This window comes from Gavia stellata, chromosome 5 (genome assembly GCF_030936135.1).
Source record: "Gavia stellata isolate bGavSte3 chromosome 5, bGavSte3.hap2, whole genome shotgun sequence".
NCBI lineage: Eukaryota > Metazoa > Chordata > Aves > Gaviiformes > Gaviidae > Gavia > Gavia stellata.
Window position 1 is genome coordinate 14,348,887 of NC_082598.1, and position 15,087 is coordinate 14,363,973.

General features: G+C 41.3%; 1 protein-coding gene across 3 annotated transcripts in view; it reads right to left on the minus strand.

Moving 5' to 3' along the window:
* Window positions 1-15,087, minus strand: part of STK32B (serine/threonine kinase 32B) — a 188,421-nt gene that overhangs the window by 20,246 nt on the left and 153,088 nt on the right. For all 3 annotated transcript variants that reach the window (XM_059817922.1, XM_059817924.1, XM_059817923.1), the window contains 4 exons: window positions 12,733-12,849; window positions 11,485-11,610; window positions 6,517-6,648; window positions 5,684-5,748 (listed from right to left, as the gene is read on the minus strand). In XM_059817922.1, the coding sequence (XP_059673905.1) occupies window positions 5,684-5,748; window positions 6,517-6,648; window positions 11,485-11,610; window positions 12,733-12,849 (440 nt within the window). The remainder of the gene's footprint in view (window positions 1-5,683; window positions 5,749-6,516; window positions 6,649-11,484; window positions 11,611-12,732; window positions 12,850-15,087) is intronic.

Consider the following 15,087-nt stretch of genomic DNA (forward strand, 5'->3'; position numbering starts at 1 on the left):
GCTTAGTGACCATGAAATGATAGAATTCTCAATTCTTGGCCAAGTAAGGAGAGGAGTCAGCAATACCACTATGATGGACTTCCAGAAGGAAGACTTCGGCCTGTTCAGGACACTGGTTGAGAGGGGCCCTTGGGAGATGGTCCTGAAGGGCAAAGGGGTCCAGGAAGGCTGGACCTTCTTTAAGAAGGAAGTCTTGAAGGTGCAGGAGCAGGCAGTCCCCAAGTACCATAGGAAGAGCCGGCAGGGAAGACGACTGGCCTGGCTGAACAAGGAGCTTTTGCTGAGACTCAGGGTAAAAAAGAGAACTTATCAGCTTTGGAGGAAGGGGCAGGCAACTGAAGAAGAGTACAAGAACCTCATTAGGTCATGCAGAGAGGGAATTAGAAAGGCGAAAGCCCAGCTAGAGCTCAATCTGGCCACGGTCGTAAGGGATAACACAAAATGCTTCTATAAATACATTAACAACAAAAAGAGAGACAAGGAGAATCTCCATCCTTTACTGGATGCGGAAGGGAACATGGTCACAAAGGATGAGGAAAAGGCTGAGGTACTTAATGCCTTCTTTGCCTCAGTCTTTAACAGCCACACTAGGTATCCTCAGGGTATTCAATGCCCTGAGCTGGAAGACAAGGACGGAGAGCAAAATAAACTCCCCATGATCCAGGAGGAAGCAGTTAATGACCTGCTATGCCACCTGGGCTCTCACAAGTCTATGGGGCCTGATGGCATCCACCCAAGGGTGCTGAGGGAGCTGGCGAAGGAGCTTACCAAGCCGTTCTCCATCATTTATCAGCAGTCCTGGTTAACGGGGGAGGTCCCGGACAACTGGAGGCTTGCCAACGTGATGCCCATCTACAAGAAGGGTCGGAAGGAGAATCCGGGGAACTACAGGCCTGTCAGCCTGACCTCGGTGCCGGGGAAGATTATGGAGAGGTTCATCCTGAGGGCGCTCACAGGGCACGTGCAGGACAACCAAGGGATCAGGCCCAGACAGTACGTGTTCATGAAGGGCAGGTCCTGCTTGATCAACCTGATCTCCTTCTATGACCAGGTGACCCACCTAGTGGATGAGGGGAAGGCTGTTGACGTTGTCTACCTGGACTTCAGTAAAGCCTTCGACACTGTTTCCCACAGTATTCTGGAGAAGCTGGCAAATCGTGGCTTAGACAGGTGCACTCCTCACTGGGTAAAAAAACTGGCTGGATGGCCGAGCCCAGAGAGTCATGGTGAATGGAGTCAAATCCAGTTGGCGACCGGTCACAAGCGGAGTCCCCCAGGGCTCAGTTTTGGGACCGGTCTTGTTTAATATCTTTATCAGCGATCTGGATGAGGGGATTGAGTCCTCCCTCAGCAAGTTTGCAGACGACGCCAAGTTGGCAGGAGTGTTGATCTGCTTGAGGGTAGGAAGGCTCTGCAGAGGGATCTGGACAGGCTGGATCAATGGGCACAGGCCAGTTGTGTGAGGTTCAACAAGGCCAAGTGCTGGGTCCTGCACTTGGGTCACAACAACCCCATGCAACGCTACAGGCCTGGGGACGAGTGGCTGCAAAGCTGCCCCACAGAAAAGGACCTGGGGGTGTTGGTGGACAGCCGGCTGAATATGAGCCAGCAGTGTGCCCAGGTGGCCAAGAAGGTCAATGGCATCCTGGCCTGTATCAGAAGCAGTGTGGCCAGCAGGACCAGGGAAGTGATCGTGCCCCTGTACTCGGCGCTGGTGAGGCCGCACCTCGAATGCTGTGTTCAGTTTTGGGCCCCTCACTACAAGAAGGACATTGAGGTGCTGGAGTGTGTCCAGAGAAGGGCGACGAAGCTGGTGAGGGGTCTAGAGCACAAGTCTTATGAGGAGCAGCTGAGGGAACTGGGGTTGTTCAGTCTGGAGAAGAGGAGGCTCAAGAGAGACCTTATCGTTCTCTACAACTACCTGAAAGGAGGTTGCAGAGAGGTGGGTGTTGGTCTCTTCTCCCAAGTGACTAGTGACAGGACTAGAGGAAATGGCCTCAAGTTGCACCAGGGGAGGTTTAGGCTGGCTATGAGGAAAAATTTCTTTACTGAGAGAGTGGTGAGACGCTGGAACAGGCTGCCCAGGGAAGTGGTGGAGTCACCATCACTGGAGGTGTTCAAGGAACGTGTGGATGAGGCATTGTGGGACATGGTTTAATGGGCATAGTGGTGTTTGTTGGCTGATGGTTGGACTTGATGATCTTAGAGGTCTTTTCCAACCTTAGTGATTCTGTGATTCTGTGAAGATGCTCTGTGACCAGGAGTGTGTAAGTAAAGATGTACAGATCTAACTTTTGTTACCCACATAATCATTGACTAGACACTTCTTAGTCCAGGAAGCCTTGTACAGTTAAATCCAATATACAAAGAACAGCTATTACCACAGCTCCAAGTCCTCCTTTCCTAATTCCTATTTTAACAAAACATATTTGCTCTATCATTCTGCAGTGTATGTTTGTGCTCTCTGACTGTATACAATATTCTAATTCTTTTTAATTCCTCAAATCTTTCATCCTATCTCATAACTGTTCAAACCATAGATATCAGCTACATAGTTAAACTATAGTCCAACCAAATAAATTACATTCAAGGACAATGTAAGCCTTACTGAGAACGTATGCTGCTGGTAAAGCCATCTGGAAAAACATCAGCCTTTTTAACTGAGCCTACTCATTTGAAAGCTTGTCTTAGCTAAAATGGACTCTGTCTTCTTCATGCATTCATCTTGCTTAAAACCTTTCTATTAATAGCAGTTTCCAATTACTTAACTGCAGAAAGCAATAGAAAAGTGAAAACGTGCACATTCTGTCTTTGCTGGCATTAACTTACACTATTAAGTTACTTCATTCAGTTTCTTGAATTATTTTTTAATTTTTTTCAGCCTAGTAAGCCTTTTCCCCATCCCACCCACCCCTGCCCTTAACTGCAGTTTAAGAGTTTCTGATAGTCCCCCGAGCTTCTTGAGAAGAAAACAAATGTGGCATATTTCAAGATTTGCAGTATCTTGCAGGATGAAAGATATATATATAGTGAAAAAGAGACAGAGCCTGGACGTATCAGCAAGACATTCAATAAAAATAGATTCTGCTTTTCATAGCAGATATTTTACAAGTATTGGATTGCAAGATGTTGTGGAACTGGGATGGTTGACATTGCACTGTAACTACACATTACTACACGACTCTCTGTTGCTCAATTAGAAACATCTGTAATTTTGCCTAGAATCCTTTTAGTTTGGGGATTCTCATCTTTTCCCTTGAAAGATGGGCTAAATTTTTTGATTCACAATTTCCTAGGATTTATGTAGTGTTCTGTGCCACTGAAGTAAACTGAGCAGAAGGCTTAAATCACAATAAAATGTAGCTCTTTGCAGCTGAGTATAATGAATATCTAAAGTATGCAGATATTTTCAAACAGCTAAACTACATAACAAATCCTGCTCTGTGCAAAGGAATGTGGAATAATATCAAAACATCTGGCTGTATTAATCTGAGACTGCTTTAAAGCTCTGCTTGGGTTTGACACCTCACCCAATGATACGATCACCTGTTGCTGAATATTGTGTTCATAGGAACAGTTCACATCTTTCAGCATCTGCAACTGTTCCTAAGAACTTGATTGACCATGTGGCTTTGGAAATCCGTGTAAGTACAGCCTCAGCCTGTACATACAACCTGGAGGGCATAGAAAGGTCTAAGGAAATCCACCATGAATTACTCCGGCGTATACTGTGTAGCCTCTTCTCCCCAGTATGAGGACATCTGTGTCTGTCATTGCTCTTATTTTGTTCCCATTAACTTGAATTCTCTTTGCACTTAAAAAACTTGACCTCTGTTTCCCCCTTTATTAACATTTTTCTCTTTGAAAAGTATTACAGAACTCTCTCCATGTCCTTCTTCAGCTCTAATACAACTTAAATAAGAAATGATTGTGATTTGGCTTAAGACAACGCATGATCTGTTGTAGGTCTATACTAAATTTTTTCCTTTACCTTGTCAAAACCAACCAAGCAATCACTGAAACACATGCTGTTCTGAATGAAGTGCACGTGTTTTATCTTTTGCTTCCATTTTACTTGTACTCCATTTAAACTGCTCCTTGATCTCTCATCAGCCTCTCGGAGTCCTTTATAGCTTGTGTTTTTACTGTAGTTGTGCAATATGAAAAAAATGAAAAAAACTTCCTATGCATTGCTAAAAAAGATTTAAGAATAACACAGTAAAACCATGTCAAAAGAAATTGCTCAATTTTAGTGAACACACACAATGGGATTTTGAAAGTATTTTAACAAAATCTGTTATTTAATTTTATCTTTTAAAAATTGCTATATATTGGGTTTCCTTGATATATGACTCTGGAGTAAGTGAGAGAGTCATATCTGAAAATGCACTAGTTGTATGGACAACTTCTTGGAAATAGATTAAATTGATTTACCAATGCAATCTTTTTCTAAGCTTGTTATTACAATCTCAATAATTTTGATTTTTGTGGGTTAATAGAACTCCTACGAGGTTCAGGCTTTCCCTAGTTCACTGATTCAGAGAAGAACTGATTCAGAGAAGTCCACCAAGAACCTTCTGAAAACCTTTTATGAGCTGGCTTGGTCTGGCTTTTCTTGTTTATGGCTCTTATATAAACATATGGCTCTCTTGTGCTAGAGATCATGCAAAATGACATGAAGAATCTGTAGGACCTTCCTTTTCTTTGTAACTCCTTGCTGTATTTTCTGTGAGCAGCTGGTATGGGGCATAGACACGTCCCACAGATTGTAACAGGAAAATGGGGTTATCTATGTCAGAATTACCTTCATGACGACATGTCAACTGTGCAAAGCTGACAATCCCTTTCCCAGTTTTAATTACAGAAGACAGTAATTACCTGCATAGCAAGCATTAAGATAGTCACAACTTTTTAATTAATTTCAACATCTCACAACTGCATTAGAAAGGTTTAAAGATATAATTAGGTCAAATAAACCCACTGAATATACTTGGATGAAATGCAATAATTTGACCAAAGACACAAAAACCTTCCGTTATGAGCTATATCCATTAATACAAACAGGTCCGTAGTGGCTGTAACTCAAACACAGTAAACTATGTGAATTGCAGTGTATTAATTGGACCAGGAAGATTATTGACATCCTTGGGATTCAGACTTGAGTTTCTATGGATTGTGGCTGATGCTTAGACTATGAAGCACTTGCTTCATGTCTGATAATAGTTTTAATATTTAGCTCTGTTGATATAACTAATGTTGAAATAAACTGGTTTATGGTGGTGAAGTATGAATAGAGTTTCCAAGTTAGAACACTGCAGTTCATATCATTAAAATTTTATGAGGTATCACTTCTCTTGGTTTTGTTCGAGTTGTGAGAAAGCATCCCCTTGTGTTGTATTCCCTTTGCTTAATTGCTAACAGTTTCTCTGGAGAGTGTCGGTGACATTTACCTTATCTCTCTAACATATTTTCACCACAAGCACTTCTGCTTGCTTTCAGAGATGGAAGAACTACAAAACCATCACACCAGAGACTGTAAGAGGAAGAAATCAATGGAAATCCAGCCTTTTTGCCCCTGTTGCTGTGATCTTTAATCACTTTTCCTTACACTGGGAGAAAAAAGAATAGTTCTCAAATTAATTTCAGTAGTGAACGCTAAACAGGCATTAAGAAATGCACTTACTTCTCTCTGTTGAATATGATGAATTCTTTCCTAACGGTTTCCAAGCACTGCTGCAGGTGTACGTTCTTAAAAAACAGCATGAATAGGTTGATTAAAAAAGATGGAAAGTCATAGACAAAAATCACAACAAGAGAAATGACACTGAACAAAAAGGCTTATGAATGAATACTGTCAAAAGGTATTTTGAAAACTTCAAAAGTGTCCGTTATAGCACAATCAATCTTTCTTTTGGAAGAAGTTCCCTATGAAGAATTCCTGAAGATTTTTATGTCTGATAGCTCTAAGAAAATTTTGCATAAGCATTCAAAAATCATTAGGAGTAGCCACAGAGTTTATAAAACCTTACTGAAATGAAAATTCAAGTCTGGAAAATGGTTATTTCTTAATCTTCTCAGAAGTTTAGACTGTTTATATAATGAGTCTATCTGGGACACATTAGTCAAGACTGCAAGAGACAGCTTTAAAACAGTTATAAATAACGAGCTTTTCACTGCATACTTTTCATTTTTGGTACTGGAAGTGGATAAATACTCCTTAGAACTATCTGTCCATGTGTGGGAAGCATATTTGCCAACTGACAACACTTTTTCGTACTTTAAGTGAGTATCTGTGAGAATCTTAAAAACGATTACAACTTAAACATGCTGTTACTATTTCACTGAAATAAATGGTTGCTTATCATCTTGCTTTGGAGATGGTTTATGCTGTATGTAAAATGACAGATATAGAGGTCGAGTCTATTTTCAGAGATGATAAAACTGAACTTAACTGAGTTTGACTATTAAAGAGTGTAAATGAAATGCCACTGACTGCCGCCACAGTCCCCAACTTACCAGTGGGCAGGTTTCCTTAGCTCCATCTTTGGATTTGTTTTTGGCAAGTCGCTTTTTCTTTTTATGGAGAGGCTTGGACTCTAAAATCATTTCTTCAAGTTCAAATGTAGGATCACAGTTCAGTCTTCCTTTCTGGTACAAAAGGATTCAACGTTACTCTTTGAAGCATCATTGTGGTTTTTTAGTTTGCCTGGCAAGTGTTAATAGCATTCATAATGATCCAACTTCCCAAACACATCTGTAAAATGAAAACTGTCTTTTTAGGGCTGGAGTGATCCTTGAAGTTTAAATAAGGAAGATAAGAAAAAAAATCATAAAGCAATTATAAATAAAGAGTTAGATCCTCTTCCTAGTTATATACAGAGGTTCTCCCAGAGTGACTACAATTATGGCGCCCCAATGAGAGAGATTAATCTGGCCCCGGGTCTTCATCAGGGTATCGGTTAGTGCTGCAGAACATAAATGGCAACTGTAATAGTGCAGGCAGGATGGGGAGTACCTGTGAGACGTTACTTGTTAAAATCTGATTTTCTGTAGAGCTGCAGGTGGATTCAGTTACCTAGCTCCTGTCCGTGATAACAAAGGAAAGAGCAGGCCTTTTTTGGTTAGCAGCATTTATATAAAAAAAAGGTTCTATTTGCTTTTCCTTACCCATTACTTACATTACTTAAATATTCTGGATTCTCCATTTTTATGTTAATTTGTGATGCTTGAACCAAATCTTAAGATTCTTTGTTGTGTCAGGAGGTCCTTTTTTAAGCAGGATGATTGGAAACACCATTTCTATGTGGTCGATTCCTTCCTTGATTATTTTCAGATTCTTCCTTAATTCTTTTCAGGTTCTTGACTCTTTCAGATCTTTTCAGCATAAAAGTTTACAGGTGCATAGATTATACCTTGAGGTTGTTTTTTTTTAATTCTATTCATTAGTGCAGTAAAGCCATCTCATGACAATGTTTGGGATGAACTGTTCCTCTCCTGTTTAGGGATATGAGCTAGGGAATGGCCGGAAAATCTATAGTTCAACTGAACCCAATACATTTTTAAAAAGTCACTACTTGGAATTCTAATTACTGGATCAGTGTTTTGTTACTCCTGTAATCAGAATAACATGAGTTCCTTTCTCCTCCTCGTTCTCTCAAAGCATTTCAAAAAAGTTTGCAAACAATTTGAATGGTGTGGTGGAAGACCTTAAAAGCAGCCTGTTTTCCTCTGGGACTTCAGAGAGTTCAGTCACACCATTATCACCATCAAGGTGGAAGTACTAAGATAAGTCATATATAAATGGCAGATATTTAGTAACCAAAGACACGAAGCAGTAAGGCCACATCAGAAACCACTCATATAATTTGTGGTGTCCTACAATTAAACTTTTGATTTAGAGATGATTCCATCATTTTTATTCCTAGAAAAGTCTGTATACTCTAAGTATAATACTAAGCTTTCTGATGCCTTTTCCTGCATAATATCCAGTCAGGTTTGGTAAAATTTATTTGTTTTCTATTAATGGAGGCTTATAGCTTATTTATATTTATTTATAAATAAGTAATTATCTATGTTTGATTAATAATAGATCATTTCTTCAGCACGTACATTTTTAAGATCTGTTTGAGCATTTAAAAAATACATCACTTTAATTCTGAAGCTTTAAAAATGAAAGCAAATTACACTTAAATAATTTCTTGTTTCTTTTATCAAATATTTAACAATACAAAAAAACTACTAACAATTTATGACTCCAAGCTGAATATAAAGAAACTAGCTAACCCATAAACAAACACATGTGCTAATTATGTAAGAATGATGTTTATGCAATCAAACTACACAGGGAGAAATTAAACGACGGGACCTTCCTACCACAGGCCTCCCACATGCCCTCTTGCCTGCAGAAGGCAGGCAAGCTCCTGACAGTAATGGCAAGCTGTCAAAAAGGTAGTTATTAAACTCCCCCCAGATCACAATGTATGTTGGCCTCAATTCACCCTGTCACCCAAAGCCTGAAATCCAAAAAATATTTTGTTATGTGGCCCCAGTTAATCAGTGAAGGTTTTGCTGGGGCAACAGAGAGAACAGTTCTTGGAAAATGCCTGGCCAAACTTGGTTTCCTGAAATAGTAAAGTTTACTACATAGGGAAGTGTTGTGCTAGAAAATATGCTTTGCCTCTCACCTTCTCACTGTTTTTCCTAACACACCTTATCAACCAGATGGAATAAGCTCCACAATATCAACCTCTGTCCTGAAGTGTCTGGTAGAGCTTGTAATGGGATTTTCAGATTCATCTGAGTAGATAAAAGTAACCTTTTACTCCTATTTCCTTTTAAACATAGAATATTATTTTACCAGCAACAAGTGGGAACCGGAGCCTTCCAACTCTAGCCATAATCTTTGAGTTTCTGAATTATTTTGGCAGATAGCTTTTACTTGTATTACGGTCTTCCCTCTTGTAATTCTTCTTCAGTTGTAAAATGAGGAAAATGAGGATGTCAAGATGTCTTAGGATGTGAACCCTTTTCCATTTCTTTAACGCCACAATTTTGTTTGAGCAAATTAACTCTCTTAAGTCTTATTTCTGTAATGCTTCCTAAAAATAGATTCCCTCCAAAATACGAATGAGGTGAGTCCAAATGTGACCAGAATAGCTGTCTTTGGACACATGTGTAATGGCAGACAGTTCGAAGTATTTCAGGAGGACTTCCTCTTTTCGCAGTTCTCATCACGTTCACCATTGTCAACATCAGCTACAGAGACAGGCAACTTGGCTAATAGAGCAGTATCAGTCACACAATTGCTTTTGAAATTACAAAATTACATTTAAAATTACTTTTTTCACTGTCCTTAAGTGAAACTTAACTACACTCTCTCAGGAGTAAGGTACCCTCAAATCAATTTAAATCCAGGTGGAAAAAAGCAAACAGCCACATGGGAACGGTGATTTAAGGACTTAGGGATACCCATCTGTGGTCTGACACAGACCATCACACTCTTGTGAACCAGCTGTACAGAGGCGGGGTGTAAACCAGCTGGATGTGGAAAACTTGAAATCCCATTGTTAGATCCTATTACTACAGTCAGACTACCATACCTCACTGCTCAGGAGGCAGGGCTGGTAGAGTGGCACACATCAGATTAATTGAGTATAAGCTCCTGGACGAAAAGTCAGGAACAGAGTTAAGATGGAAGATACGGCCCTACTAATTCAGGCTTAAGTGGGAGCAAGAAAGAGACTGAGGAGACGTCTGGGGGAAGTATAGTGCTGGGGCAGCAACAAGAGCAGAGGACAGATTTATCAAAGGCAGGTTTCAGCAGCCGATTTTGCTGAAGCAGGTTGAAGTCCTCTTTCTTGACTTTAAGCCCTGAGACGTGTACCTATGTATGACTGGGCTTTGGAGAATTTGGGACTCTCCTGGATCCCTGTGTATGTTGTACCTTTGGGTATGGGGAACTGGATCCCTCTTTCAAAATACAAGGCAGGGTTGTGAAGTTTCCCGCAGGCTGACAGCTGTGAATTAAACTTTCAGGTAGGAGTTGGAGGTCTAAATAATCTGTTGGGTTTTGTCTGAGAAGGAGTTAGCTCACGCCTCCGATATCTCAGAGGGTAGCTCTAACCTGAAAAAGAGAAAAAAGGAAGAGCAGTCTGCATTCACCTTGTTGGTCCATGCCACCATGGAAAACGGAGTTTTTGGTCTGCCAGGCCAGGGAGGAGCTTTGTTCTGCAGTGCTTTGCTTAGGGTAGCAAGCTGGGAGAGTGTAGGGGAAGGGCCCGGCATGGCATAGCAGTTACTCCAGCTGCAGGGATGTTGAGTAAAAGAGAAGGACTCCTGTCCTTGGTTTGGTAGATATGACATTCACCTCTCAAGCTTTCAGCTTGCACCACCATTAAGTTAAAATATGCAAAGAAGGAATTTCACTCCTGGTGAGCCTTGCTCTGAAGTGCCCTAGAGGGCCCTGTCTTTCTCTTGACCTGTTGTGCTAGTTACCTGCTGTATTCCTGTCTTTCCCCACGCTCCCTGAGGGAAGCCCTGCTTGCCCACCCATAGCTTTCTTCTCCTGCAGGATGTTGCTTCCAGGATAGGCTCTGGTCAGGTGTCAAGAAGCACAGCAAACACTGCCAGAACTGTCTTGGCAACCCACCTGGCTGCCTTTGCTCCATTAGGCAATATCCTCTCTCCCTTAGCTTCTGCAGGGCTGGATCCTGTCCCCATCAGATTTAGCAAGAACTCTGATGTGCACCTGGATGAGGATAGGATCTAGCTATTCCCCCTTCCTCATCTTTATTCACAGTTGCGTTAAAATACATAAACAATCCTTAGTATGTTACAAATATATATTTTTGGTGCAATATGACTGAACAAAGTGGAGAAACATGTTAACACCAGAGTCATTGCTTTTTATGCATGGCCCTCGAATCCATTCAACTTACAAATGATCAAAACAGACATATCCCGAAAATACCAACAAAATGGAAGCACAGAAAAAAAGAAACCACCAGATTCCCTCACAGAATCTGAATGATTTAGTGTAGGAAACTGTCACATAGAAAATAGGTCAGTCTTTTGAAAGAGTACTTTTAAAGTGAAAAAGGAACAGCACACTGGGATGTTAAAAAGTCTTGCAAATGTTATTCAGACGCCTAACTTTCAGAGCAGCAACAATCTCGGTATTCTTTGGCTCAGAGTTAACTCTGACAATCATTTGCTCTAACAGCTGAAATGCAAAGTCTGGAAAATGTTTTTTATTTGAAAGGGAACAAAAAGTGAACTAAGGTTAATTAGTTTTTCTTGTGATCTAATGAAATGGACCAAATTTTCTCCTAGCTATGACTGAGTAAATGAAAGCAGAATCCAAAGTAAAATTTCTGTGAGAAGTAAATCACTGAAGAGCAGTAAATGCAAGCGTAAACATGTAAAACAGCAGTGATAATTAAAGTTGGAATTTACAAACACAGTTCACCCGGAATATCAACTTACGCTAGGAACAAAGCCTGGGGTCACAGCTTTCTCTAGAACAGCATCCCAGTTGACATCAGCTAGGTATGGAGAGCTTTGGATGTCTGCAAGGCTTGAAAGTCGGCATTCCGGGTCCTTAGTGAGGAGCTGTGATCAAGCACAAGGCATTTTCTAAGGGATTAGGTGCCATACAAAAGAGTAAATGTATCACACATGTAAATTGTATGATACACGATTTAGAGTAAGAAAGTGGCTAGGGGATCCTTTAACAAATCCTAGAAGTCCCAATCTAAAAAAATAAAAGTAATAACTCATAGGATATGAATATAATTTAATTGCCACCAGATGGCTGTTGCAGTCATGAAGTATATGAGTATGTGTATTAGCAACAAAAGTCTGTTTACCAATACACAGGAGTCCAAGTGACATGAAACATCACAGTTCAATGCCACCCAACAATTTGTATTTTGTCATTAATTTATTGGGAGATATAGTTACACTGAGCATCCTGGCAGCAATTATAATTAACCACCTAATTGCTCCATCTATCAAATATAGGTTGCTCATTGCTGCAAAGGAAATGGATCTTCTATTGCTCTATTCACACATTCACAAACATTTCCTGGTCAAATACCACTACTGATGATCTGAAATACCTGAAAGAGACAGATGACCCTTGCAGCATTTAAACCAAACAAACAACAGGGATTTTAGGAAGAAGGCGAGTTCCAGGGTCGTGATGCATTCAGAAAGAACCCTGTCTTGTAGCTTAGTGACATTTACAGCAAAGTGGCTCGACTTTTGTTGTTGCAACTATAGCAACATGGGACAGGGAGAGATACTGTCCTTTTCACTTCTAAGCTCCCTGGCTGGAAACTGTGGCAAAAATTCAGAGGGCGGAGTGGTCCGTCCTTCCTTCCCTCTCCCACATGCATAACCAGGGCTGGAGAGAATGGGGCCAGGGCACAGAGTGGGGATTACTGATCCCCAAAGTTTTGTTATCACTAGTGAATCAGTTTTAAACAAAAATACTAGATTTCTATTTCTTTGAGGCCATGAAAAGCCTGACTGTAAGCCTAAGAATAATCCAGCTTCTCCAGAGAGAATACTGCACCACTCGCATTCAGGGAAGTCTAGGAATAAGCACTGTTTTCTTATCCTTGAAATTTTTACTACCTAATGTGTGTGCTTGCCTGATGCCTCTGCATTGTTGGATGGGCTTCTGGAAGAGGAGAGAAGAGAGAAGAGAAGGTCTTTGTGCTTTCTTACCTTTTTCAGTAGTGCTATCATGCCCTTGCACCATGCAGATGAGTAGTGAACTCTTTCTATCTTGAACATGTTGAGTATCTCATCAATGGGGGTGGCTGAATGAATTTCATAGGGCCTCTGGGATAAAGTTAAATCAAAATCAAGTCAGCAAGAATAGATAAAAGAGCGTAGACAATTCACATTTTCCTTAGCTTAGTATTGTTTATGCTGGAAATATCAAAAACACCGAAACATCTTATAACAATTTTAGGCCTAATCCTTCTTTGCGTGTGTGCTTTTCTTTGGTTACAATGAGTGTAATTACTTATAGATGCATTTCCTCTGTAAATTTTTCTCTCATGAAAAGAAGTATCAGTTCAAATGAGATGGCTGAGAAATTTTGTTCCTGGGGCATTCTATGTGAAATGTGGATTAATTATTATTTTTTACTTGTAGCACTAGAATGTTCTTGTGATCTAAACTGACAAAATGGAAAAGAGGTGGCTGAAGGGAGCGTCGACATCCTGATTTTACTGCGTAGTAGCCAGAGAAATTAAAAAATGCTTACAAAAAATCCGTGTAAGAACCACAGTAAAAATGTAGACTCCAAATCCCAATCCTTCTCCTTTGCCCTTTTTGAAATCTAAAATTAACTCATTACACGGACCTATGGATTTTATGGACCTGCTGCTCTGTGTTTGCAGTGCCTAAATTCACAGAATCGCGGCATCATTAAGGTTGGAAAAGACCTGTAAGATCATCAAGTCCAACCATCAACCCAACACCACCATGCCCACTAAACCATGTCCCGCAGTGCCTCGTCCACACGATCCTTGAACACCTCCAGTGATGGTGACTCCACCACCTCCCTGGGCAGCCTGTTCCAGTGCTTCACCACTCTCTCAGTAAAGAAATTTTTCCTAATATCCAGCCTAAACCTCCCCTGGTGCAACTTGAGGCCATTTCCTCTTGTCCTGTCACTAGTCACTTGGGAGAAGAGACCAACACCCACCTCTCTGCAACCCCCTTTCAGGCAATTGTAGAGAGCAATAAGGTCTCCCCTCAGCCTCCTCTTCTCCAGACTGAACAACCCCAGTTCCCTCAGCTGCTCCTCATAAGACTTGTGTTCCAGACCCCTCACCAGCTTCATCGCCCTTCTCTGGACACGCTCCAGCACCTCAATGTCCTTCTTGTAGTGAGGGGCCCAAAACTGAACACAGGATTCAAGGTGTGGCCTCACCAGCGCCGAGTACAGGGGCACAATCACTTCCCTGGTCCTTTTGGCCACACGGTTTCTGATACAGGCCAGGATGCCGTTGGCCTTCTCGGCCACCTGGGCACACTGCTGGCTCATATTCAGCCGGCTGTCAATCAACATCCCCAGGTCCTTTTCTGCGGGGCAACTTTCCAGCCACTCTTCCCCAAGAAGCCTGTAGCATTGCATGGGGTTGTTGTGACCCAAGCGCAGGACCCGGTACTTGGCCTTGTTGAACCTCACACAATTGGCCTCGGCCCATCGATCCAGCCTGTCCAGATCCCTCTGCAGAGCCTTCCTACCCTCAAGCAGATCAACACTCCCTCCCAACTTGGTGTCATCTGCAAACTTGCTGAGGGAGGACTCAATCCCCTCATCCAGATCACTGACAAATATATTAAACAAGACCGGCCCCAAAACTGAGTCCTGGCGAACACCCCTTGTGACCGGCCTCCAACTGGATTTAACTCCATTCACCACAATTCTGGGCTCAGTTGTCCAGCTAGTTTTTTACCCAGCGAAGATTACCCCTGTCTAAGCCACAAGCCGCCAGTTTCTCCAGGAGAATACTGTGGGAGACAGTGTCAAAGACTTTACTAAAGTCCAGGTAGACAACATCCACAGCCTTTCCCTCATCCACTAGGCAGGTCACAATTCTTCTGTACGTGAAGAGAAGCCCCAGGCTTCACAGTGCTTTGTTCATGAAGATTACCGGGATTTATCTTTTACTAAATGTAGCATTTGGAAATGGAAGTAGTATATATAAATTTATGTTCTTATTAAATATTATGCACATATTTTTTAAAGACTTGTATTTGTGAAGGAAGCTGTTAGAATGATACTCTGTGTTGATGTATCTTTTTAGACAAGGATGGAGTGTGGATTGCTTGTGAATTAAGATGTACCCAACAGATGACAAATATGTGATACGTGATGTGAGATCTGCAGCCAAATGCCATTATAGCAGCAATGTGCAAATTGATGCATATAATTCATACACAACATAGAGTTATCTTCCAGTCCAATATCGTCAACAGTGAAGGGCACACACACATTGCCATCACTAAGAACTGAATCATCCCTTGACTTTTGCTAGCACGTACTGGTACAAGATTATAATT